Source organism: Dendrobates tinctorius, unplaced genomic scaffold (genome assembly GCF_039654945.1).
Source record: "Dendrobates tinctorius isolate UK_male_01 unplaced genomic scaffold, ASM3965494v1 ptg000062l, whole genome shotgun sequence".
NCBI classification, from domain to species: Eukaryota; Metazoa; Chordata; class Amphibia; order Anura; family Dendrobatidae; genus Dendrobates; species Dendrobates tinctorius.
The window spans coordinates 4,552,523-4,580,064 of NW_027361730.1; the positions used below are offsets into that span (position 1 = coordinate 4,552,523).

The 27,542-nt window shown below is 43.4% G+C and overlaps 1 protein-coding gene across 3 annotated transcripts in view; it reads left to right on the top strand.

Annotated features, from left to right (window-relative positions):
* RBM28 (RNA binding motif protein 28) overlaps positions 1 to 27,542 on the top strand; it is a 93,482-nt gene that overhangs the window by 9,065 nt on the left and 56,875 nt on the right. For 2 of the 3 annotated variants that reach the window (XM_073579235.1, XM_073579236.1), the window contains exons 1-4: positions 16,635 to 16,799; positions 19,636 to 19,794; positions 19,934 to 20,025; positions 24,212 to 24,287. In XM_073579235.1, coding sequence (XP_073435336.1) covers positions 16,682 to 16,799; positions 19,636 to 19,794; positions 19,934 to 20,025; positions 24,212 to 24,287 — 445 coding nt within the window. In that variant the 5' untranslated portion in view covers positions 16,635 to 16,681. Of the gene's footprint in view, positions 1 to 16,634; positions 16,800 to 19,635; positions 19,795 to 19,933; positions 20,026 to 24,211; positions 24,288 to 27,542 lie in introns of those variants that run through there. The other variant, XM_073579237.1, reaches the window with a different exon arrangement.

Below are 27,542 nucleotides of genomic sequence, written 5' to 3' on the forward strand. Positions count from 1 at the left end.
TTTTTATTTTACTATTTTTCCCTAACTAAGGGGGTGATAACGGGGGGTTTGATTTACTATTTATGGCGGTTTTTATGTTTGGCAGCTGTCAGATGCTAAAAGACGCTTTTTATTGTAAAAATAGTTTTTGCATCACCACATATTGAGAGCTATAATTTTTCCGTATTTTGACCCACCGAGTCATGTGAGGTCTTATTTTTTGTGGGATGAGTTGACGTTTTTATTGGTACCATTTTCGGGCACGTGACATTTTTTGATCGCTTTTTATTCCGATTTTTGGGACGCAGAATGAACAAAAACCAGCGTTTCATGAATTTCTTTTGGGGGGGTGCGTTTACACAGTTCCGCGTGCGGTAAAATTGATAAAGCGGTTTTATTCTTCGGGTCAGTACGGTTATAGCGATACCTCATTTAGGTCTTTTTTTTATGTTTTGTCGGTTTTATGCAATGAAAACTATTTTATATAAAAAATAATTATTTTTGCATCGCTTTATTCTGCGAGCTATAACTTTTTTATTTTTTCGCTGATGATGCTGTGTGGTGGCTCGTTTTTTGCGGAACAAGATGACGTTTTCAGCGGTACCATGGATATTTATATGCGTCTTTTTGATCGCGCGTTATTACACTTTTTGTTTGGCGGTATGATAATAAATCATTATTTTTTGCTTCGTTTTTTATTTTTATTTTTTAAGGGGTTCGCTAAAGGGGTTAACTAATGGGACAGTTTTACAGGGCAGGTCGTTACGGACGCGGCGATACCTAATATGTGTACTTTTATCGTTTTTTTTTTTTTTTATTTCCAAAAAATGGATTTATTTGGGGGAATATTTTATTTTTTTTCTAATTTATTTGGCGATTTTTTTTTTAAATTATTTTAACACTTTTTTTTAATCTTTTTTTTAACTTTATTAAATAGTCCCAGGTGGGACATCACTGTCCTGTGACAGATCGCTGATCTGTCACATCACAGATCACTGTGACAGATCAGCAATCTGTCACAGGCATTGAAGAAGACTTCCTCTTGCCTGCGCTTTGCAGGCACTGAGGAAGCCAGCTTCCTGCAGGCCCCCGAAGGCCCCCGTCGCCATCTTGGATTCGGGGGCCTGCAGGAAAGGAGCCCCCCGCAGCAGCGCTGCACATTGCGCTGCCGTGGGGGGCTCAGGGAAGCACGGAGGGAGCCCCCTCCCTGCCGATGCTTCCCTTTAACCCCCGCTACACCGCGATTGTGTTTGATCGCGGTGTGCAAGGGGTTAACGTGTCGGGGGTGGTCCATGACCGCCCCTGACACATTGTGCCGGATGTCAGCTGTGATAATCAGCTGACACCCGGCCGCGATCAGCGGCGCTCACCGCGTGGGCGCCGCTGATCACGGTAGACGTACTATCCCGTCCATGGGCATAGGGGCCCGGGTCCCATGGACGGGATAGTACGTCTGATGTCAGAAAGGGGTTAAGAGGCTCACGTGTCTTAAAGGGAATCTGTCAGGATTTTGCTACCTCATCTGAGAGCAGCCTGATGTAGGGAAGAGAAGCTGAATCCAACGATGTATCACTTAGATTACTGGGTGCAGCTGTTCTGACATAATCAGAGTTTTTAGATTTCGCAATGAAGTAGAGCTGAGAAAGCTAACCCCACCCACACAAGGCTCTGTATGTATAAAGTCTATAGTCAGTGAGTTGCTTATCACAGTGGGCGAGGGTGGAGTCGGATCAGGAAGCGGTGCTAAAACAATCATTACAAGCAAACAAAACCTCAGAGCTTGATAAGACAGGCATCCCTGAAATGTGTGTTTTAAACCCCACAGCAAATTATCTTCAGATTACATGGCAAATACCTGCTGACAGATTCCCTTTACTTAATCAGGAGCATCTGACAAGTGGTGTGCGCCTGGCCAAAAATCTTACTCCAGTCAGACAGCATTCTGGCATAAAAGCTTTGATGAATTGGACCACTTGTTTCCACCACATATTTTTTGGTGCATCATATTTCCCTTTCTAATTAACGACTCTCTTTTCAGCAAGCTCACACCCCATTGATGTACAAGGCAGAGAACTCGTGTAAAATACATAATACAGTACAAGTTATAAGAGTCTTTTTAGCACAAATTATGCTAGAATACTGGAATACTGGCACTTTTAGCTTGAGAAATACACCCTCCCCAATGATGTCTGATTTGGTGACCTTTGGCCTGTGTGATCACTTCTGCTTTACAAAGCTTCTAGAAACAGTAGTCCAAAATAGTTGTAATTTAGCACAGTTATTCTGTCCATACTGATAGTAATTTACTCGCACATCACCATTAAATCCATTCCACAGCGCTTTACACATATCGTCCTCACTGTCCCCATTGGAAATCACAATCTATGATCCTTATCTTTGTGTTTTTAGCGCGTGGGAGGAAACCGGAGAACTCAGAAAACTCATGCAAACACGGGGAAGACATACAATCTCCTTGCAGATGTTGTCCTAAGTGGATTAGAACTCAGGACCACAGCTCTGCTATGTTAACCACTGAGCCACCATGCTGCCCTTTGTAGTTCATGGCATTAAAATTGAATTAATTTGTGTCAATGGTGCCACTAATAAAAGTGGGATTCAAATATTACCTCTCGGTTTAATATTTTACAATACTTCCAGATCTATTTAATGTACTAATTTGTTGTGCCTAAAACATGGCATTATGTCTTCATACTGGGGTGGATAGGACAGTAGTAACACTAAAAACGTATCTAGGTAGAGAAGGAATCCTACAGACAGTAAGCTTGGAATAGATACAATATTAGGAGAATCGGTGGTATCTCGTGCCATCTGGCTACCATGGAGTGACTAGTTCTGCATTTCTCTCTCTGACATAGGTGATCATTCTCTCACTGAGCCTTATGACCTGAACAAAGTACGAGGAGTGACGAGGCACGCTCTCCGCTCATCAGGTTATCTTACTCTTATCTAATTTAGGTGACTAGCACAAAGCAAATAGAAACTGGATGTACTGTCTAGTTATTAAATATCTTATGTAAGAGCAGGTCATGATAACACAGGCCCCACTCTCGTACATAAGAAAAAAGGACACAGGACACAGAGTTCTAAGTTTGGCATAAAATGGCCGTGGCGTTTATTTTGAGTTACTCAACAACCAGTTTTATTTAATCATAACCATTAAATCTCTCCATCACTGAATAAAATTATTACTCTCATGACCCAATCCTCCCTAAAACAGGGAGATTATCCACACGCCGTGCATATTAATTCATGGCCCCCCAAAACGCCACAGCCATTTTTCGATGATGTCCTGGAAATCCAAGTTAAAGATGTCCAGGCCAACATCTGAAAGGTGCACAAGGTCCCTTCTGTACATACCGGGAATCTGTTCTTCCAAGTCGACGTGTCTGTAAGAAAATCCGTCAATCAAAACCATAAACTTCTGCATACTCCTGTTAACCCTTTTTCTTATTTTTTCAGCAAACAACATATTGTATTCTGCCCATAACAATCTAGGGACAATTTCTGAAAATACAAAAAAATGATTTAAACAATTCCATTTTTAGTAAACTCAAATCCTCCTCTTGAAGACTAATAAATCGAGTGTGTTAACTTTACCTAAATCGTTACCCTCTAAATGCAAAATTATTAAATCAGGATATGGATGACTCTTTGACAGCTGTTGCATAAATCCAACCAAATTCTTCCATAACATTCCTCTTCTGCTAAACCAAAAAATGTGGAGGGAAGAAGTATTAAATGAGAGATTCTCAGTATAGTACCGCATCGTCGCCCTTTTTTCGGCCCAATAAATATACGAGTGTCCGATGATCCACACAATTAGCGGACCTACAAAATGAATAAGATGTTAGCATTCATATAAATTTGGCCGAATATACAATTTGAACCTTTTTGATTCCCACCTTCCAATTTTCATTATATTGTCTTGAAAACCCAACCTAGCCACTTCCGTTGCTGCTCCAATACGAAAAGAGTGCAACGTGATTTTAACATTTTTCAAACCCAATTGGACCAGACATTTTTTCAAAATAAAATTAAATTGAAAAACAGTCACCGGTGTACCATTGCGGTGAATGAAAAATGGACCTTCTAAACATGGTCTCATGCTAAGCCATCTCTTCACATTCGAGACTGGACAAATGACTGAATCCGAGACTGCAGATAAACTAACTGAAGTTCCTCTTCCTAACTGATCCGTTTTTTTACTTTTTTATAAATAAAACGACAGAGGATTCAAATACCTTTTATATCCTCCATTAACAGGCCAGAAGAAGGTGAATTTTTTGACTGAGAAACTATTTCCCCGACACGAAGAGCTGCAAAAAATGCTAATGTAAATGTTGCTGAAAACAAACAACTTTCTTCAAAATTGTCGCAAACCGATGGGAGAGACATCCTGTTTAAAATTAGCCCTTCTGAATCCTTCTAACAATTGTTTCATTAAAAAATTGTCATTCAACGGTTTCTTGACCAAAGTTTTAAGGAAAAATGAAACACCAGCAATGTGTTTTGCTAACGCTGAATAAGACAGACCATTCAAAACCAAATGCTCTGCAAATTTCAGAGCTGTTTCTTCCTTAGCTTCATTATATGAGTAACTGTTTGCTGTACAAAATCTTATCCATACATTCCAAGCGCCCGAATACTCGGACCAAGTTTTTTCAGCCAATGACTTTCCAACAAAATATTGAATTAGACCTGTACTATGTCCCATATATTCTCTGGGCAAATCGTTCCTTCTTTTTCGGCTCCGGGAACATGCTCCAAAGACTTTGACCACATGCGGTGACAAATAAGTTTAGCACAATCATTAATTAACGCATTTGAAACTGACGCTTTTAACCAGATATTACACTCCGTATAGGCAAGAACTAACGGCCTAAAGCCCCCGTTACACACTGCGATATCGCTAGCAATATCGCTGTAAAGTCACCGATTTTGTGACGTTGCAGCGATATTGCTAGCGATATCGCTGCATGTGATACTTACCTCCGACCGGCTCCCCCGCTGGTTATCGCTGATCGCGCGAGAAGGTCCTGGATCATTCCTCGTCGGTCACTTCCTGCGGCGCTTCCTGCTGTGACGATGAGCGATGCGTGGACGCGGGCGGGAGGACGCAGGATCGCCGCGTCTGACAGGTAAGTAGCGACCCCCGTCCCCAGTGATGTCGCTGGTGAGATCTGCCTGTGTGGCAGCTCACTAGCGACCACCTAGCGATGCACCAGCGATCGTGACCGCGTCATATCGCTGGTCGGGATCGCTGGTGAGTCGCTAGGTGTAACGGTACCCTAAGAATCTGGTTAGCCCATCTCTTTTTATCCAAAAATGTATTTAACATAAAAACCAAACCTTGGTTGTTAGAACGAAATAATATACGCTTATTGCAAACGCTAGGTCCCCACAATAGAATGGCTACATATATGGCGAAAAGGTCTAAAATTGCTCCCTTCGTAATAATATTACTGTAAGACCAAGAACTAGGCCATCTGTTTGATGACCAGTGCGATTTAAAAGATAAACCAAAACCTTCTGATTTGTCCGTAAAAATATATAAATCCAAATCTTCGGCAAATACAAACGGGGTCTGCCACATTGTCTTGCCATTAAATTTAGATGGGAAACGACAACCAAGTTTTCAAATCCTCCTTAAGCGCGCTACCTAATCTCAGGTGTGAATTAGGCGCAAGGTTACCTGCTGTGGCATCGTATAGCCTTCTCGAAAAAACCCTACCCATGGGTATGATATTTTTAAGGCAAAGTTCAAGGAACCTAATAACGACTGCAAATTTTTCAATAAAACTTTTTCCTTCGACAAAAACAGATTAATCATATAACAAATTTTGTCAATCTTTTCAGCAGGGAGAGAGCATGTCATAGATTCTGAATCTATCAGAATACCCAAAAATTCCAAAGAAGTACAAGGAGACACGTTTTTTTTTTTGCAATAGGTATTCCAAAATGCTCGCAAACTTTAACAAACTTATCCATCAAAGCAAAACAAACGTCAGAATCTCTGGGACCAATAAACAAGAAATCATCAAGATAATGCACTACTCCGCCGCATTTTGATTTGGACTCCACTACCCATTGAAGAAAAGTTGAAAACGTCTCAAAATAATAACAAGATAATGAAAAACCCCATAGGGAGACATTTATCAAAAAAAAAAAAAACTTTAAAACAAAAACCAAGGGAATTGAAACCTCTCGGATCATCTGGTAACAACCTGAACGCAGCTTTTATGTCAGATTTTGCTAGCAATGACTTGTGACCAAAACTTTGCAGAAACTCCACTGCAACAGTGTACTTCAATGAACAAATTTCCGTATCCACTTCATCGTTTAGGGAACTTCCTATGGGATACGATAAGTGATAAATCAATCTAAACGAACCCACCTCTTTTTTTAGGAACTAAACCCAAGGGAGAGACCCTGAAATTATCAAACGGAGGAGAGTCAAATGGGCCCTCTACTCTACCTGCTTCAATCTCTTTTAATATTTTTTCCTTGACTATCATTGGATAATGTAACGCTGATCGCAAATTGTTCCATTGTTTACAACCAGTACCTGAAAATGTTGGAACAAAAATTCCGTTACAGAAACCATTTTTTAGCATGTAACTACTCTCCGTGTCTGGGTACATTTCTAACCATGGGACCATATTTTGTAACTTCACTGGAGTCAGCGCTCTTTGAAAGTGCATCTTTATTGGGTCCTTGCTGACCATTTTGTGACTGACGTTTGAAGCATCTAAACATTGCATGTGTACCCCCGCAAAACGAGCACTCATGGCGAAAGCGACAGTTTGCAGCCCACTTACAGCTTGATTCGTTGAATGCAAAACACACCCCTTTTTTACTAGGTGTAGACATATTCTGCTTATATGATGGGAAATTCTGGGGCAACATCAAAGTTAGCCATAATCCCAGGTCTTTCTTACCCCATGATAGGTTAGGGTGCATGGCTAATTTTTGACGAAATGCTTCGTCATATTATAACCATGACATGCCCCCAAAGTTCTGATATGCATCCAAAATTGAATCTAAATGCTGAAACAGCCCCGAACAAAACGAAGGGTGTTTTTCACCCAGTACAGCAGCATAGATAGCAAATGCTTGAAGCCAATTATTAAATGACCTCTGAATAACCACCCGTTTCTTTTCTTCCGGTTCATCTTCTCTTTCATATCTATGATATTATTCTTTAATTGACGGTAAAAGGGAGAAAATATCAATGTATTCCCCGTGCCAAATTTGTTCTTTTACTGACCTATTAATATGGAAACCAAGTGGGGACATCTCACATGACAAAGATTCTTTTAACAGGACTTCTAGCAGCCCTGTTTTTACAACTACTCTGCTGCTGGCTGCAACCTCATGAGGGCGTAACACGGGCTGTTCCTGCAGACATACATTCACTTAACACTTCTTTAACCAAACACTTCAAATTAGCATACAAAGGGGTAGATAAAGGGACATTAAAAAATCTCACCCCTCTGATCCTGTGTGTCGACCGGGTCCAAGGAAGCTTCGGCACTCAAGCCTGTCACGGCAGGCGAATGCTGCTGAGGAGATGATTCCTGGCATACTTCGGTATCCATTGCCGACGAGACTGCTCTCCATGATAAAGCAGCAGCCACAGCCTCGCTGTCTTCATTTGCACAGACCGCTGCTGAACGCTGCCTGGCTTGTACTGGGGTTCCCTGGGCCGCTGCAGCTCTTTTATGGCTGCCGCGGCTAGATGTCTCCGTTAAATTCAAATTCACCGCTGTTTCCCTGGGTGCTCCTCCCCGTCGCCTCACTGACGTGCCGGCGTCTGTGTCTGATGACGTTGACCGGCTTCGCTGGAGTTCTTGCGTTGCTTCATAAGTAACTGCTGAAGTAATGAATCCATCTCCATCCTGCTTATCTTGAAATCTTCTTGAGGTAAACTGAGGTAACTGTCACAAACAGCTGATTATATACCACAAATTCTTGCCGCTCATACTCTGTCAGCCAATCAAACAGGTTAAAAAAAAGAGCAGGAAGCCAAATCTCCCTAACAACAGGGAACCTGCTCCAAACATTAACTCTTTGTAAACCAGAGCTTAAGAAACCAACTGAACACCATCAAATTAATAGTTATAGGAGCTGCGTTATCATGCGACCCCCCCTTGTATTCACTAAGGGGAGGGCGTTCATGAATAAAAGGATCTTCATGTTTAGAAAATGTGAAGTTTATTACAATTTATGTAAGATACATGTTTTTTCCAAACCTACGCTACTACCAATTTTGATGTTCTCATTGCTCGCATGCATTTAGGTACGCTTACATGTTTAATGAGCTTTAGGAACAACTACCTGAACATGACAGATCATATGAAGCCTATGAGCGAGCAGTATATACCTCTTCGGCATACTTCCTTACCAGGAGCGGGGGGAAAAATACAGTAGTGGTGATGTGTTTCTAATCTACTTTTTCCCTGATTGTTCCACTCCTAGTTTTGGCTTACAGATACTGTGGTAAAATACTGACCAAATACTCAACGTGTGCATGTGGCCTTACAAAACAGAAAGTGGAACAAACTATGTGGCAATTTTCCGCATCAACTTTTGGCTACGTGCCTATCCACACCTTTCTACCCTAGCAGGAGATGTCAGAGAGGACAGTGATTATTGCATTTTTTATGCCTTTTTCCATGTTGGGCTACGTTCTCACAATGAGCTTTTGGTATGTTGTTTTTTTTTTTTTTTTTGTTTCAAAAATGTAGCGTCTGAAAGTTCTAGCAAAGTGGCTGGGATTTGTAGAAATGGCATGCCCACAGTGCTTCTTTTTTACATTTAGGAAACGGACCTGCGGTGCAGGATTCAAATCCACAACCTGTCACTTATTCTTGCTGGTACATTGAGTTTTTTTGTGCAGATTTTACCCATAGACTTACATTAGATGCGGAAAATCTGCAGGTAAAGAACGCACATGCGTTTTTAATGCGTTTTCGCAGCAGAAAGGCATCAAAAGCAAATGTAATCTGCACTTAAATATGGTAAGAGTTTTGTCAAAGCAAAAAGAAACAGGACATATCAAAAATAAAGCAGCTTTATTTACAGCATGCCACTCAAACGGAGACAAAAAAATAATGCCGCGTCATCTCTGAGGTAATGTATTTGGTCAATATTTTACCTCAGTATTTGTAAGCCAAAACCAGGAGTGGGTGATAAATACAGAAGTGGTGATGGGTTTCTATTAGACTTTTCCTGAGGTAAAAAACTCACCAAATACTGAATGTGTCACCGTGGACTAATGATGCAGCTGAACGGTGCAGTGTTGGTGCATTTTTTCTCGATATGTTTCTATATGGAGCCTGAAAAAAAAAAAAAGTGAAAACAAATAAAACTGCAACAATAAGTGTAGAATCGAAGCTTTTCTGTTCTAATCTGCAACAAAAATATATCAAATAAAGGGGAAAAAAGCATGAAAAAATCTCAAACAATAATTAGAGAAGATTGTTATTGCATTGTGAGGTGCGGAGATCTGCAGATAAAAGCAGCAGAAAACATGCATTTACGCTGTGGCTGAATACGGCCTCAGCGTTTAGCTCCTCCATGCAGCGATACAGGTTGTGGGTTTGATTTCTGGGGAAACCAGATCTCAAGTAAAAGGTACATGCCAAGAAAACAGGTGCATTGAAGTGAGGACAAAGCCCTCAAATCAGGAACATCCCGCTGAATGCAGCTCAGTTTGAAGAGGGCCTTACCCTTACATTCTAAAGGATGGTGAGGAAGGCGATAGTAGGTCGGGTCTGGCGTTGCAGTAGCTCCGATGGTGTTGAGGTGGCTGCGTGGTCATAACAGGTTGGTGCACAGAATGCCAGAGGATGGGGGATATTCGGGAGAAATCTTGGAGGTGATTGGGTAAGGAGCGAATAAGCGTGGAGGCGAGAGGGAGGTCTTGGGAGAACCTCCTCTTATAATACACACCTCTGCTTTCTATTCACGGGGCTGTGTAGGCTGTCTCTGTCTCACTGCTGACTTGCCCATTACAGTCCCTTGTGCCAGGCTCACACTAGGCTTAGTCTTGGCACCATTAGATGACCTGGAAAAGGAGTAATAATTAATACAAGAAGTAACTTTACCACCATGCAGTTTAATCATTCAAAAATACAGGGTTTGCTATTATTTTACTGGCTTTCAGGTAGAAATACTGACTGTACCAGTAATTCACCAGCCCAGGTGTCAATCCTTAAATTTTTTTCTTGTACCGTTATATGAAAAAAAATCCATAATGACTCATAGAGGATATATCTAAGGCTAGGGCTACATCACGACATGTTGTACGACATTGAATTCACATCTACCAAATTCCTATGGCAAAAACGTAAATAATAGAACAAATGCAAGCCAATAAAATCTCCAAATCTTTATATATTTTTTCATATTTTAATAAACAGAAAAAATTAAGCACCACAGGTAGTGAAAGAATGGCAGAAATCACCCTAGTAAGATTAGAACCATAGCAAAAACCTTACTGTACTAATCCAAAAATGAGGCCACAGGGGTATATTCATTGTCATTAGATAATATAATAAAACTAAGGTAGTAGAATGTGTTTATAATATTAATATATAGAGTTAGAAATACACATAATAATACAAGTGAACAGAAGACTATATGGAAACGGAGATATTATATATCAACATAGTACAAGAGGCACAAATCACAAGGGAGATAGTGAAGTGCTGTCACACCCATCTTGCATTTAGCATAAACACACGTCAGATGTGGTGGGACTTAACCATCTCCCTTGTGATTTGTACCTCTTGTACTATGTTGATATATAATATCTCTGTTTCCATATAGTCTTTTATTTACTTATCATGTGTGTATCGAACTCTTATTATAGTGCCATTTATGCCAAGGTGCTTTACATGTGAAGATGAGTATACATAATAAAAACATGTACAATACAAGTCTCCTACTGGTACAGGAGGAGAAAGGACCATGCCCGTGGGGACTCCATGTCAACAAGGGATGGGTGAAGATACAGTACGTGGGGGTAGAACTGGTCATACAGCAATATGGAGGTGTAAGGGAGGTAGCCATGGCGAGAGACTTACATTTCCACCCTCTGGCACCCCACAAATAATACATAATGTCCTGGTAGTTGTGTTATGTGTGTACAACACCATCCACTCACTTTTGAATTAGAGTCCTCCTCAGGTTGCGGCATTCCAGTACTCTCCAACATCACACAATGCTCATCAGAGTCCAAGTTCACATTTTTAACAAAACAACTTCATCGTCCATTTTAGTCACCGACACCGTCATCTGCATGAAACAAACATTCCTTCCTCTGTGCTGTCCCTTGATTCTCCTGAAACCTTTCATTCCCGTACTGTATCCTCCGATACCGCAGCTTCCTGACTAGACGAACTAGCTTGTGCCTGGAGTTCCCCATCCATTTTCCCCTCTATGGGCGAAACAAAAGGATGCAGCTGCCAATCCTTCTCGGACCATAGGTCCTGGACGTGACAGGATTTACCAATAAGCCTAGCTGCTGTCACCTTCATGCTGCCTTAGTTCTCTCGTCGTCATGTCACTTCCCGCCCGTAGAGCCTGGGCTTCTGAGCTTCTCATATACTCGTCACCCTCACAACCTATCTGCTCTCTCATAACTCTCTCTCTAATGCCGGAGTCACACTAGCAAGAAATACGGACGAGTGCTATGCGATAAAAAATTGCATAGCACTTGTCCCAATGTTAATCTATGGGGCAGCTCGCATAATCTGTTTTTTTTCTCGCATGTTTTATACGTGCAAGAGAAATCGCAGCATGTTCTGATTGTCAGCGTTTCTCGGCCGAGACTCGCCTATGCAAGTCTATGGGTGCGAGAAAAAAGTGGATTACACACAGACCATACATGTGACTTGCGAGAAATACTCAATGGTATCCTTTAGAAAAGCCGTAAATTCAGGTCCCTATACTGTAAAATCACACTGACAGGTTAATAAAGAATAGATAGAATATATGTATACACATAATAATAAAGAATAGATAGAATATATGTATACACATAGTATAGGTGTATACATATACAGTTGTGGCCAAAAGTATTGACACCCCTGCAATTCTGTCAGATAATACTGTTTCTTCCTGAAAATGATTGCAAACATAAATTCTTTGGTATTATTATCTTCATTTAATTTGTCTTAAATGAAAAAACACAAAAGAGAATGAAGCAAAAAGCAAAACATTGATCATTTCACACACAACTCCAAAAATGGGCCAGACAAAAGTATTGGCACCCTCAGCCTAATACTTGGTTGCACAACTTTTAGCCAAAATAACTGCGACCAACCGCTTCCGGTAACCATCAATGAGTTTCTTACAATGCTCTGCTGGAATTTTAGACCATTCTTCTTTGGCAAACTGCTCCAGGTCCCTGATATTTGAAGGGTGCCTTCTCCAAACTGCCATTTTTAGATCTCTCCACAGGTGTTCTATGGGATTCAGGTCCTGACTCATTGCTGGCCACCTTAGAAGTCTCCAGTGCTTTCTCTCAAACCATTTTCTAGTGCTTTTTGAAGTGTGTTTTGGGTCATTGTCCTGCTAGAAGACCCAGCTTTCTCACACTGGGCCCTACATTATACTGCAAAATTTGTTGGTAGTCTTCAGACTTCATAATGCCATGCACACGGTTAAGCAGTCCAGTGCCAGAGGCAGCAAAGCAACCCCAAAACATCAGGGAACCTCCGCCATGTTTGACTGTAGGGACCGTGTTCTTTTCTTTGAATGCCTCTTTTTTTCTCCTGTAAACTCTGTTGATGCCTTTGCCCAAAAAGCTCTACCTTTGTCTCATCTGACCAGAGAACATTCTTCCAAAACGTTTTAGGCTTTTTCAGGTAAGTTTTGGCAAACTCCAGCCTGGCTTTTTTATGTCTCAGGGTAAGAAGTGGGGTCTTCCTGGGTCTCCTACCATACAGTCCCTTTTCATTCAGGCGCCGACGGATAGTACGGGTTGACACAGTTGTACCCTCGGACTGCAGGGCAGATTGAACTTGTTTGGATGTTAGTCGAGGTTCTTTATCCAACATCCGCACAATCTTGCGTTGAAATCTCTTGTCAATTTTTCTTTTCTGTCCACAGCTAGGGAGGTTAGCCACAGTGCCATGGGCTTTAAACTTCTTGATGTCACTGCGCACGGTAGACACAGGAACATTCAGGTCTTTGAACATGGACTTGTAGCCTTGAGATTGCTCATGCTTCCTCACAATTTGGTTTCTCAAGTCCTCAGACAGTTCTTTGGTCTTCTTTCTTTTCTCCATGCTCAATGTGGTACACACAAGGACACAGGACAGAGGTTGAGTCAACTTTAATCCATGTCAACTGGCTGCAAGTGTGATTTAGTTATTGCCAACACCTATTAGGTGCCACAGGTAAGTTACAGGTGCTGTTAATTACACAAATTAGAGAAGCATCACATGATTTTTCGAACAGTGCCAATACTTTTGTCCACCCTCTTTTTTATGTTTGGTGTGGAATTATATCCAATTTGGCTTTAGGACAATTCTTTTTGTTTTTTCATTTAAGACAAATTAAATGAAGATAATAATACCAAAGAATTTGTGTTTGCAATCATTTTCAGGAAGAAACTGAGTATTATCTGACAGAATTGCAGGGGTGTCAATACTTTTGGCCACAACTATATAGTATAGTTCACCCCTCAGGTCAGGTGGGGACTCTGCACAGCCTCCGTGTCTACCGCTGACATCACTGAGGTTGCACAGAGTCCCCGCCTGACCTGAGGTGAACCCAGGAGCGTGGGAAAATGTTCAGAAACTTTCCCACGCTAATCAGTTCATCTCTAGCCAGCCGGGGCGCCTGCGCAGACAGGTTTTCCTTCATTCCTCCGTGATTTACAGCCGGGCCGGTAGCATTTGTACCGCTCCCGGTTGTAAACTGTTTAACTCCTTCAAATGGATTGCAGCGGGGGACATGACTGAACGGAGGAAAGGTATGGATATTGTTGCTTTTTTTTTTACAGGAGAACGATGGCTTCAGTTGGATTGGCCGTGTAATAAATTTGGTCAAAAACTGTGTGTCATTATTTCATTAAAATATTTTCTAATTAATGTCTGTGTGTATTTTTTAACCCTTTCATACTATTGGATTAATAATGGATAGGTGTCTTATTGACACCTCTCCATTACTAACCCGGCTTAATGTCACCTTTCAAGTGCAAGGTAACATTAACCCCTTATTAACCCATATGTCACTGCTAAGGTCAGTGGGAATAAAGAGGCTAAGTGCCAGGAAAGGTGCATCTAACAGGTGTGCCTTTTCTGGGGTGGCTGGGGGCAGATGTTTATAGCTAGGGGGGCAATAATCATTGTCCCTTCCTAGGCTATTGATATCTGCCCTCAGTCACTGGCTTTCCCTCTCTGGCGGAGAAAATTGCGCGGGAGCCCACACAATTTTTTTTCCGGGAATATACCCATTAATTTAACACCTACATGTCCCAAATTTTGCACACATACACTAATCTAATTATTAGTCAAAGACCTATATAAATCTAAATTAAATGAAATGGTTTACTGTATGTAAACCATGTGTCATTTCATGTCGGGTTCTGTAATGATTTTACAGAAGCCGGCAATTATCTGCTATCTGTCTATGAAATATATATATATATATATTATATATAATGTATATAATATATGTCTCAATGACGTTTGTATATATCTATTCTTTCTTTGCTATTTTAACCTGTCATTGGGCTCCATTATATGTCCATTTTGCAAGCCGGGGAGAAAATCTTGCCATACGGATGTCACACGGATGCTTAGATGCGAGAAAATCGCATCCTCGCATTGCACATGGATGACATACGGATCAGTGTTCATGAAACATTTGTGCGATTCTCGGCCGTGAAAAACGAACCGATTTTTCTATACGTCGTGTGTGTCTCCGGCCTAATCCTGGGACTTTCTCTACTCATCCTACTCTTGCCCCTCCTACAAGAGATCTCCTATTCACTTAACTAGTTCTTATCTCGACTTGATCTAATCTCCTAATCTACAGTGCCCCCCACTGTTCTAACCCTATATTTCTCTTACCAATACTAAACCTTAAGGCCCCGTCACACTAAGCGATATCGCTAGCAATATCGCTGTAACGTTCCTTGTTTTTGTGACGCAGCAGCAGTGATATCGCTATGTGTGATACTTACCTCCGACCGGCTCCCCCCGCTGGTTATCGCTGATCGCGTGCGAACGTCCTGGACCGTTTTTCGTCATCAGCTTCCTGCTGGGCTTCCTGTGGCGCCGACGAGCGACGCGTGGACGCGGGCGGGAGGATGTCAGGATCGCCTCGTCTGACAGGTAAGTAGCGATCCCCGACCCTGCTATGTCGCTGGTGAGATCTGCCTGTGTTGCAGCTCACTAGCGACCACTTAGCGATGCACCAGCAATCCATATCGTTGTCAGGATCGCTGGTGCATCTCTAAGTGTGACAGTACCTTTATTTATCACTGTATCTCCCTATCTCTATCCCTAGCTCTGAGAGAGGTATAACTTACACAGTACACAAACATCAGTACATTGGTTACCATGTTAATAACCAATAAAACAGTATCACATAACACACCATTTTACCCGTAAAATGTACCCAATTTTATTAGGAAGTCACGCAAAGGGATGCAGGGCACAAGTTAGCCCCCAGCACACCCCCCTACAGAGGAAGGAGAGTTACTGCAGGTTGTAGGCTTGACGGACTAGTTGGGTCTTCAGTTTCCTTTTGATGAAGGTTTCCACCATTGGTGAGAGTCTGATATGTTGGGGTAGAGAGTTCGAGAGTAGGGGTAGAAATCTTTTATGGGAAGAGGAGATCTTGTGAGGATTGGAAGTTGCCTGCAGGTAAGTACCTTACATATTAATATAATCACTTATACTACTCCCTGGATTTTATTATATTTATTATCTAACTGCAATAGATTACCCTTGTGGCTTCACTTTTGGATTGGTACAGCAAGGTTTCCACTGTGGTTCAACTCTTGCTAAGGTGATTTCTGCCATCTTTTCATTACCTGCAGTGCCCTATTTTATATGTTTTATATATTTTTTTATTGTGTTTTAATATATTAATAGGAAAGAGTTAGTGATTTTATTAGATTTCATTAGTTTTGGCGTTTCTGATACACTGTGCATATAAGCCCCACTATATGGATCGTGAATATAGGTCAGTTTCCCATGGGGTTGTGCTGCGACCTCCTACTACAGAGTTTCCAGCTGTGCTGGATTTTCAGTCACAAGCCGGTTGTGACTCACTTTGCCACAGATCTGAATGGAAGTCCCAGATGTGTGATACTTGCTGCTGTATGACACTTCTCGCGTGTACTCCCAGACTTGGCAGCAGTCAGTGGACTCGTCATAATACACATACCCCGGAACTGCTAATATTAATGGTTGCACACTGACACTTCTCTAATTGGCCAGCACAAGTGTAGCTTCAAATCTCACAGAAAAGTGCATTTCTGATTGGTTTATGAGGTACAGTCAGCGAGAGCCGTGCTGGTTTCAAAAGTTGCACAAGGCGACGGGACGCGGGGCCGGAACCAATACACCGGCAGGGGACTGATTACGAACACGGACTTCCGGGTAATATGGCGGCGCCCTGGTGAAGCGTGGTTTAGGCTGAAGTGTGCGCAGTCATGGCAGGGCTTACGTTATTTATCCGGGGTCTCCCGGAAAATGCCACCAATGAGCGGCTAGAGCAGATCTTCAGTGAGCGCGGACCGCTGCGGCAGAGCTTCGTGGTGCGGGAGAAGGGTAATAACAGCACAGTACACGACACGTAGCCTTCGGGTGTATTGTTACCGTGTGTGGGAGGGCTACTTGTATTGCCTGTACAGGTGCTGCCTGAGAGATGTCTGTGTCCGGCCATTGTGCGACATTTGGACAGAGATCGGCCTACATATGTTAGGCTGGCCGCCGTCTCCGCTAACGCTTCCGTGGACAAGAGCTCCCTTGGTCTACGCTCTTGTGTTCTTTGTGTGAGATCTGATGTATCGGCCGGGGGCTTATCTCAGCAAAGCAAGTGGCAATCCGAATTATGACCAGCATGATCAACCTATTTCCGGACCCTCAGTTGGCTGTCGCCCGAACCTGTCGATATTGGCGGGCTCATATTAGGCCTTTACATATGGTTCAGTAGTACAGTATGATTGATTTGTGTAGCCCATTTCATCAGAGCTTTGAAAAGATGCAAAATTGTAGTGTAGCTGTGCTAAAACTGTGACTTTTGGCGTTCGCGCATCGTTTTCACCAGCTCCAACAAAGCTGTGGCTAGGTGCATGCCACTTGGCCGGTGCTCCTGATTCATGCAGAGGCTTATATGCGTCTTCATGTATCAGAGACATCCGATTCCAGCACACATAAGCAGGTGTTAATAGAAGTTTTGTTCCAATAGATGATGCGTTATATCTGCAGGATATGTGATAAATAAGATACAGGGCAAACAGTTATCCCCTACAGTCGACAGGAGATATTTTGAGTAAACCCCTTTTTTCTTTTCCTATCTATACAAGAATGACAACTTGTAATTATCACAAAATCCAGGATCATTCCCCAACATCCCTACTGCCAAGGCATGCTTCCATCTGTTGGCATTCCCAAATTGCTAATGTTGCTGAAAAATCCTTCTTTACAGCCAGACATTATATAATTGAGTTTGTGTGACAACCACTTTAAAGAGGTCTTCCAGTACATTGCAAGAATTGCCAAAGAGTAGGGAATTATCTAAAAGAAAGGCATAATTATCACCTTGAGTTAGCTGCCACTTCACATTAGGGTACCGTTACACATAGCGATGCACCAGCGATCCCGACAACGATATGGATCGCTGGTGCATCGCTAAGTGGTCGCTAGTGAGCTGCCACACAGGCAGATCTCACCAGCAACATCGCAGGGGTTGGGGGTCGCTATTTAACTGTCATACGCGGCGATCCTGACGTCCTCCCGCCCGCGTCCATGCCTCGCTCGTCGGCGCCACAGGAAGCGCAGCAGGAAGCTGACGACGAGAAACGATCCAGGACCTTCTCGCGTGACCAACAATGAGCAGTGGGGGAGCCGGTCGGAGGTAAGTATCACATGCAGCGATATCGCTAGCAATATCGCTATAACGTCACAAAAATCGGTGACTTTACAGCGATATTGCTAGCGATATCGCAGTGTGTAACGGGGGCTTAACTCTAGTGGTCCCCAACAGTTCTGCAGTGATGTCCTTTCCATCATTTATATGACTGCTGCATCCAACCACTGGAACCAGCAGTCAAGTGTCATATATGCAAATATCACCACTGTGGCCAGTGACTCACTGCAGTGGTTGTGAAAGTTGGATGGGACAGACTTTACTTCCAGGAACAGTGAGGACCACTAGAGCCATGGGGTATTGATTGGGTGCTTAGTGTCTTTTTAAAAAATCTTATAATATTATTTATCTTCAAGCAAATTTTGTAAAATCACCAAAACTCTAGATCCCCTCCTTAAAATGCTACAAAGCTCCAGCGAGTACTGCCTTTATTTTTTCCACTGCTCCATACTGCACAGTTCTGCACTTGTAAGAACTGATGTGCCTGCAATTGCAGCTCAGTGCTTTTCTCAAACAGCTGATTGCTAGTGGTGCCAAGAGTCCGACACACAAAAATCTAAAACTCACGGCCTATCCTAACAATGGTTTAGCTTAGAGTAACGGGAAATTACTTTAGGGAAACTTTTTCAACAACGTTGAAATTGTTAAAAAACAAACAAAAAAATTGTCTGGTGTTTTCAGGTTCTGTGTATGCAGGTATTTGTCAGACTGTTTCCTTTGCTCAGTAGTAGATTTGTTATCAGTTTTATCACTTGATGGCAAGAATAATGCAGAATACAGTGCTGTTTGTACCATTACAAAAGTCGTTAATGAACATCAGACTGTACCCATTTTAGCTTAGTTATTACTAGCTCCTGTGTGGCCTAATATAATCATTGAGCAGACCTGATAGAGATAGTAGACTTCCGGCACAGGAATCCTTTTTCAGTAAAAATTCTTTAAACATCTTCAGCGATAAAAAACATCATGGGGTCCCCCCATAGGCACGATATGTTTCGGACCCTGTAAAAACAGTCCTTCCTCTGAGGAAGCCACTGATCTCCAGGCACGGACGGTCTCTGGTATATTTTGGTGAGCGAAGTTTTCTCTTCCCTTTTGCTATATTGAGCAGACCCGCACTGTACAGCTGCATTCAGTGTTTAGCTGCCACTGCCAAGTACTGCAGATCATTTCATATTCTATTGAGTAGGAGGTGTTCTGTAATATTCAGAACCGCTACACATTGCACACTCCTTTCAGTGTTTACATCAGGCCAGCACTGTAGTTAATCATAGCTGATTGGTGGCGGTACTGGGTTTCAGACGCTCACGGATACAGTATTTATGAGCTAACCTGAGGATAGGCCCTCAATAAATTTGATTGGATAACCCCCCTTAGGGTCTATGTCATATGAGCCTGAGTGTTTTTCTTCACCCTTATTACAACCACAAATCCTAGCATGGCTGCATGTTTTATAATCTCACTGGACTGGCTCTCTTCACTGAGGATGGTAAAATATGTTCACTTTACTTGCAGGGGTAGAAAAATGTCGTGGTCTTGGCTATGTCACATTTTCTATGTTGGAGGATGCACAGAGAGCAATGAAGGAAATCAAGGAGTACGATGGAAAGAAAATCGAAGTGATGGTGGCCAAGAAAAAGTTACGTGATAAAGATAAAAAGGCGAAAACTAAAGGTACTACCAATGTCAGATTATGAAGTAGTAAAAGCCATATGTTTAACCATACCTGAAAAATTCTGCAAGTACAGTAAAATAAGAAATGCCCACTTTTCTGGTTGTGTGACTTGAATTTATATACATTTATATGTTTTAGAAACAACTGAGAATGCAAAACAAAGCAAGCCCAAAGATGTCAAAGTCCCACCCAAAAAAGCCAGACTGATCGTCCGCAATCTGAGCTTTAAGGTAAAGTATCAAGTAGATGGCTATGATTATAAAGAGCCATGCTATGCTAGAATTAGAAATAAGTCGTCTATACTAGATCTTCAGATGACTGTTATCAAGAACTATAGGAAGTTGTGATGACTTTTTCCTTGCAGCTTACAAAAAGTAATGTTATTGTGGGCCTCAAACACTAGGAGTTTGTCTTCTATGAGCTTTTCATCCCTTCAATAGCTGGGTATCTGAGGGAATTCAATAGACTAGCACTTTATAGATAGCATTTTACAAAACAAGACATAATTCATATAGGAGCCCCATTACATGGACATAATATGAACTGGTACAATACAATGACATTTTATAATCCTAGATAAATAATGTAAATGGCTTTTTCTTTATGTGAAAAAATAAAGGGGTTATCTGGATTTGAAAGCAAAATTTACAGTCCCTTCACATGACTGCAGACCTCTCTGCACGCTGTCTCATTTCCCACGTATTGCTGATATGAGCGACCAGTCACATGACTGCATGTATTGCTGTTTGCTTCACTTCTTGAGAGAAGCTGAATGAGACTATTTGGCACTAGTGATGAGTGCACATGCTCAGATGTTATCTAAGTATCTTGGGCATGCTCGAATAATATGTTCGAGTCTCTGCGGCAGGGATTACCTGTTAGGCAATCCCCTCATGTATTGCGGCTGAAAAATAACCGCAAAACATGCTGCCACAGGGACAGGAATATATTACACAAGCACTCCCAAAATACTAGCATAACACGTTATCAGAGCACTTTCGCTCATCACTAGTTGGCATGTGACCTCTCGCTAACTTGGACAGTGCTAGGGAATTGAGACAATGTGGATCGCATGCTGTCTCTGATCAGAAGTCTGCAGTCATGTGGAGTGACAAGACTTCGCTCCCAAAACTGGACACCCTCTTAAATTCTAATAGAAATCTACCTTGCCTATAGTTGTGGCAAAAAGTATTGACACCCCTGCAATTCTGTCAGATAATACTCAGTTTCTTCCTGAAAATGATTGCAAACACAAATTCTTTGGTATTATTATCTTCATTTAATTTGTCTTAAGTGAAAAAACACACAAGGGAGTGAAGCAAAAAGCAAAACATTGATCATTTCACACAAAACTCCAAAAATGGGCCAGACAAAAGTATTGGCACCCTCAGCCTAATACTTGGTTGCACAACCTTTAGCCAAAATAACTGCGACCAACCGCTTCCGGTAACCATCAATGCGTTTCTTACAATGCTCTGCTGGAATTTTAGACCATTCTTCTTTGGCAAACTGCTCCAGGTCCCTGATATTTGAAGGGTGCCTTCTCCAAACTGCCATTTTTAGATCTCTCCACTGGTGTTCTATGGGATTCAGGTCCTGACTCATTGCTGGCCACCTTAGAAGTCTCCAGTGCTTTCTCTCAAAAACCATTTTCCAGTGCTTTTTGAAGTGTGTTTTGGGTCATTGTCCTGCTGGAAGACCCATGACCTCTGAGGGAGACCCAGCTTTCTCACACTGAGCACTACATTATGCTGCAAAATTTGTTGGTAGTCTTCAGACTTCATAATGCCATGCACACGGTCAAGCAGTCCAGTGCCAGAGGCAGCAAAGCAACCCCAAAACATCAGGGAACCTCTGCCATGTTTGACTGTAGGGACCGTGTTCTTTTCTTTGAATGCCTCTCTTTTTCTCCTGTAAACTCTATGTTGATGCCTTTGCCCAAAAAGCTCTACTTTTGTCTCATCTGACCAGAGAACATTCTTCCAAAACGTTTTAGGCTTTTTCAGGTAAGTTTTGCCAAATTCCAGCCTGGCTTTTTTATGTCTCGGGGTAAGAGGTGGGGTCTTCCTGGGTCTTCTACCATACAGTCCCTTTTCATTCAGACGCCGACGGATAGTGCGGGTTGACACTGTTGTACCCTCTGACTGCAGGGCAGCTTGAACTTGTTTGGATGTTAGTCGAAGGTTCTTTATCCAACATCCGCACAATCTTGCTTTGAAATCTCTTGTCAATTTTTCTTTTCCGTCCACATCTAGGGAGGTTAGCCACAGTGCCATGGGCTTTAAACTTCTTGATGACACTGCGCACGGTAGACACAGGAACATTCAGGTCTTTGGAGATGGACTTGTAGCCTTGAGATTGCTCATGCTTCCTCACAATTTGGTTTCTCAAGTCCTCAGACAGTTCTTTGGACTTATTTCTTTTCGCCATGCTCAATGTGGTACACACAAGGACACAGGACAGAGGTTGAGTCAACTTTAATCCATGTCAACTGGCTGCAAGTGTGATTTAGTTATTGCCAACACCTATTAGGTGCCACAGGTAAGTTACAGGTGCTGTTAATTACACAAATTAGAGAAGTATCACATGATTTTTCGAACAGTGCAAATACTTTTGTCCATCCTCTTTTTTATGTTTGGTGTGGAATTATATCCAATTTGGCTTTAGGACAATTCTTTTTGTGTTTTTTCATTTAAGACAAATTAAATGAAGATAATACCAAAGAATTTGTGTTTGCAATCATTTTCAGGAAGAAACTGAGTATTATCTGACAAAATTGCAGGGGTGTCAATACTTTTGGCCACAACTGTACATTCCAAAATTGTATCTTAGGATACTTGTTAAAAAATGACATTATATGGCCATATTGATGTTAAAATGAAAATCATGCGAGTGTCAGATTGCAGGGAGGGAAAACAGGATCAAGTAGTGATGTTCTGTTGGATTGCCTATTGATCCTTGTGTGTATGGCCACTATGGTTGGGTGATGTCTCCTCACTCATACGTGTTTTTAAATAATATAATTTTAGAAAGGCATACCCTGGCTTGGTCCTTTAATGATTAATGGGGTTGTCCACAATCCATTTTTAACAGCGCCACTGTCCACCATAAAATAAATGGTGTACTTGATGCCTGTTCCGATCCCTTCGGTGTGTTTCACCTGTGTTAACTTATCGTGAAAAGGTAACACGTGACTGCTGCAGTGAGTATGTCCAATCCGATGAAGTAGTAAACGCTGCAGAGATCGCGTGACTTAATAATGTCATGAGACTGCAGGGTGGTCAGAAGGTGATAGCCCAGCGAGCGGAGGAATGGCACCAGTTTGAGAGGTGAGTATATTGTTTTTTTCTTTTTATGATGGACGGTGGTGTTGATACTACGAAGTTTTCCAGTAGTGGACAATCCATTTAAGAATAATTTTTAGTCTCTACTCATTTTTGTGATAAATGTCATTTTGTGCGAGCATTCAAAGTTATTGCTAACCCATTCCATGGAGATAACCATGTTCTGTCAAGTGATCTCCTGGTCACAGAACTAGAGGTTCTTACTGCACATGTTCAGACTTCAGTCCTGTTCACAATCTTGTAAAGCGTTTGTTGCCATAACAATATGGCTGCCATTTTCATATATTTACAGTGATAATTTCCCTAAAGAAAATGAGCGTCGTTTGCTAGCTAAATGTATTTAGGACTAAACAGCAATAGCACAAAAAGAGGACTTGAAAATCCTCCAAAAATTCAAAAATACAGCAAAAAAGGCAGAGATGCTTACCTGCCAAGGCCTCCAAACAAATGCACTATCAGGATCCAGTGGACCCATATAGTTAAGATGGCGGCAACACAGGTGCAAAAATACAGATGAGACAGCCGCTCACATCCTACCAATCCATGGAGGGGGTGGCTGCTTGGTATGTGAATGCACAATGAAAACTTATATGTGGCGCTATTCACACTGGCAATGCACAGCATCCAGGTTAACAGCCTATTAGTTACAAGACCAAATGGGCCCAACTATACCCCGAATAAAAAAGTGCAAAAAAACACATTGCCGCCATCTTAACTATATGGGTCCACTGCATCCTGATAGTGCATTTGTTTGGAGGCCTTGGCAGGTAAGCGTCTCTGACATTTAGCAAAAATGGGTTTAGGAATTAACTTATCATGAAACTTTTTTTTATTGATTTTTATTTCTCTATCGCTTCATTGGGGGACACAGGAACCATGGGTGTATGCTGCTGCCACTAGGAGGCTGACACTATGCAAATAAGAAAGAACACTCTTAGAAAGTGTAAACTTTAGATCTGTGCTCACTCACTACTAAATCACACGTCAAGTGGTCAATTATCATCTTGTGTGCTCTTTTTCTGTACACATATAATCTATTGTGCTGACTGTCCCTTATTATTTCCCATAACAGTGCTCTGAAGAAGATCTCAAAGCACATTTTTCCACCTTTGGGTCTGTGATGGAGGTCAACATCCCCAAAAAACCAGGTTGGATTTATTTTTTAATATGTTTTAAAAAAAAAAAAAAATAAAAATATGTTTTTGTATGGCGGGGTCTGGAGTAATATCTGTCAAAGGTGTACGGCCTCCTTAAGCTATTACTCTGTCGCCTTATTGGGGGACACAGAACCGTGGGTGTTATGCTGCTGTCCACTAGGAGGCGACATTATGCATAATCTGAAAAAGATTAACTTTGGCTCCTCCTCTGCAGTATACACCCCTGGACGGCGTCAGCCTTCTCCAGTTTTTGCTTAGTGTCGCAAGGAGGCACACCTTTTTTTCTTTTTTTCCTTTCGTCGGAACAGATGAAGAAAAGTGGGTCTCCAGCGAGACTCCCGGCATGGCTCCTTCCTTGGCCCCCTTTTTAGGGGTGCCCAGTTGAAGTAGAGATGGCGGTCCCCCATGTCGCTCCTTCCCCAGTCCCTCGGGTACTGGTCCGAAGTTGAGACCCCCCCCCTCCTTCCCCAACCCCCTTCAGGGTCTGGGTTGAGGTTGAGGCAAGGATGAAGACCCCCTGACGGTGACAGACGCACCCTCCCTAATCCCCCGCAGGGGGCATTAGGTTGAGACGCCGCAGGTAGGGTCGGAGTACAGACAGCATTCTGCACCAGGGACCCCAGCCCAGGGGCCGGGGGAGGGTGCAGGCAGACGTGGCACAGCAGAGACAGGGCTTTCTGCGCCCCTGCCTCTGCAGCAGCAGTGGCTCCATGGCGCTCCAGGGACCCCCCACACAGGAACCGCTAGCACTGCTGCCCCCACCGCTAGCCAGTCGCCCATTCTGGGGGGTCCGGTGCAAATCCGACCCCCTCCCGGACTACCGCGCCGCTCTGGAGCCCTCCTGGGCATCAGGCCTCTAATTTAGACCGCGGCTTCGGCCTAGCCGAAGCCGCCGCCTTTTCCCCGCCCCCCGGCCCGCCCCTGGCACGCCCCCCCGGATGACGAAAATGACACTGCAGTGTCATAGAAGGGGCGGATCGAGGCAGGAAGGGCGCGCTTTTACATGGCCCAGCGCGCCCTTTTCCAGCTCTCCGCCCCCTTCCCTCTCCACCTCAGAATCCGGTGGCCATCTTGCTGCACCTGGAGGAAGGCAGCACAGAGTCTCCGGGGGGCACAGGACATGGGGCTTATCAGCGCTGGACCTAAGGGGAGCACCGGTGGGGTAAGATCACAGCTGGGTCCTTGGTACTTAGCTGTGAATTCCTATAACCTATAGCGCTCTCCTACTCCTTTTTCCTCTGCGTAGATACCCCTGTAGGGTCTCTATTAATCAGCCTAGGTACTATGCCGGGCTCAAAGAAAAGAACCAGGCAAGACTGCTTTTATGCAGTCTGCACAGCCTGCAAGGCCACTCTCCCCAGCGGCAGCACGTATCCGCACTGCCGGGACTGTACCCAAAAAAAAAAACGGAGCAGAACCCCAAGAAGTCCCTACCAACGCTTCTGCGACCGCTACTGCGCTGGAATGGGCAACTCAGATGTCGCAGTCTATGACACAGTCTATAGATAACCTGACCTCCACATTACTGCAGGCTCTGCAGGGTCATGTCTCGGCTATGAACGTTACCCAGCAAAGGGACGTCCGGTCTCATGATCAGGGCGCTTCCGACAGTTCGAGGCGTAAGCGGACCCACAGGTCGCGTTCAGCTGTGTCCTCACATAGCAATAGGTCTTCCCCCTCCAGGGAAAGACACAGTGGCCTCAGGTCACCGAGGCCGTCCCCTGATAGAGAAGGACAATGCGGATCTCCACAATGATCCCAGACTACGGGAAACCTCCGCTCTAGTTCGCCCGCTAGGGAGCTCCTTAGCGATGCGCAGGACTCAGAGGGCATATGTGACTCCAATTCAGATAACGAAACAGAGAACGCTTTGCTCCCTAGTCCCCCTAGCAATACTGCGATAGTTGAGGATATCGTCTCTTCCATCCTTCGGGTGCTGGACATTTCAGATCCAACCCCGGAAGCACCAGAACACAACATTTCCTTTGAAAGTGTTCAGAAACCATCGAAGGTCTTCCCTAATCACCCGGAATTCCAAAAAATCCTTTCTAAGCATTTTTCGCAGCCTGAGAAAAAATTCGCCAATCGCAAGTATTTGGAAGCAAAATACCCCTTTCCACAGAAAGACACCAAGGATTGGACAGATCCGCCTGAAGTGGACCCTCCAGTCTCTGGGCTGGCAGCACAAACGCTTCTCTCGCTGCCGGACAGATCAACCCTCAAGGACACGACAGACAAGTCGAACGCATGGCTCGTTCAATCTTTGAAGCGGCAGGTGCCTCTTTGGCTCCCGCATTTGCTTTAGTCTGGGCAGCCAAGGCCATCATGGCTTGGGCTGCTCTATTGCAAAAGGGCCTTCAAGCTTCAAATCCTCAGATGGCGGACCAGGCGGTGCAAATTGCAGTGGTGGCAGATTTACATGGTCCTTGCAGCGTTGGACTCTGCAAGAGGAATAGCGGGAATAGCATCAAACGCCATTACAATCCGGCGTATTCTCTGGCTAAGAGAATGGAAAAGCGGATGCGGCCTCAAAAAAGTCCCTAACAAATCTCCCGTACTTCAGTGGCCGTCTTTTCGGTGAAAAGCTGGATACAATGATATCCAATGCTACCGGGGGCAAAAGTACTTCCCTCCCTCAACTAAGACCAAAACGCACGTTTAAAAGGCGTAATCAATCTCGTTTCCGATCCTTTCGGAATTCTTCGGGCTGGTCCGTCTCACGCCCAGCACAAAACCGTAATCGTTCCCCCCGCAGGGACAACACACGGCGGCACAGAGGCCGGACAGGAACTGGCAATCAAAGGCAAGCCAGGCAAAACCTAAAGGAGGAAAACCTCAGACTTTTCCCTCGTCCTGACTCATGCCCTCTCGAAGACACCCCACTTGTTGGCGGACGACTGCTACTCTTTCAGCAGGTCTGGCTGCCTATTACAGAAGACAAGTGGGTCAAGGAAATAGTGTCTTCAGGATACAAAATCGAGTTTACTACCAGCCCACCGCACAGGTTTTTTCCATCTGTCCCTCCAAAATCCCCGCTCAATGCTCAGGCCTTCCGTCAAGCGGTTTCTTCCCTCCTGCGAGCAGGAGTCATAGTGCCAGTCCCAGCAGAAGAGCGCTTCCGAGGGTTCTGCTCCAACCTGTTCGTGGTGCCCAAGAAGGGAGGCAGCGTCCGACCCATACTAGACCTCAAGCAACTCAACAAGTACGTTCGAGTTCGTCACTTCCGCATGGAATCCCTCCGGTCAA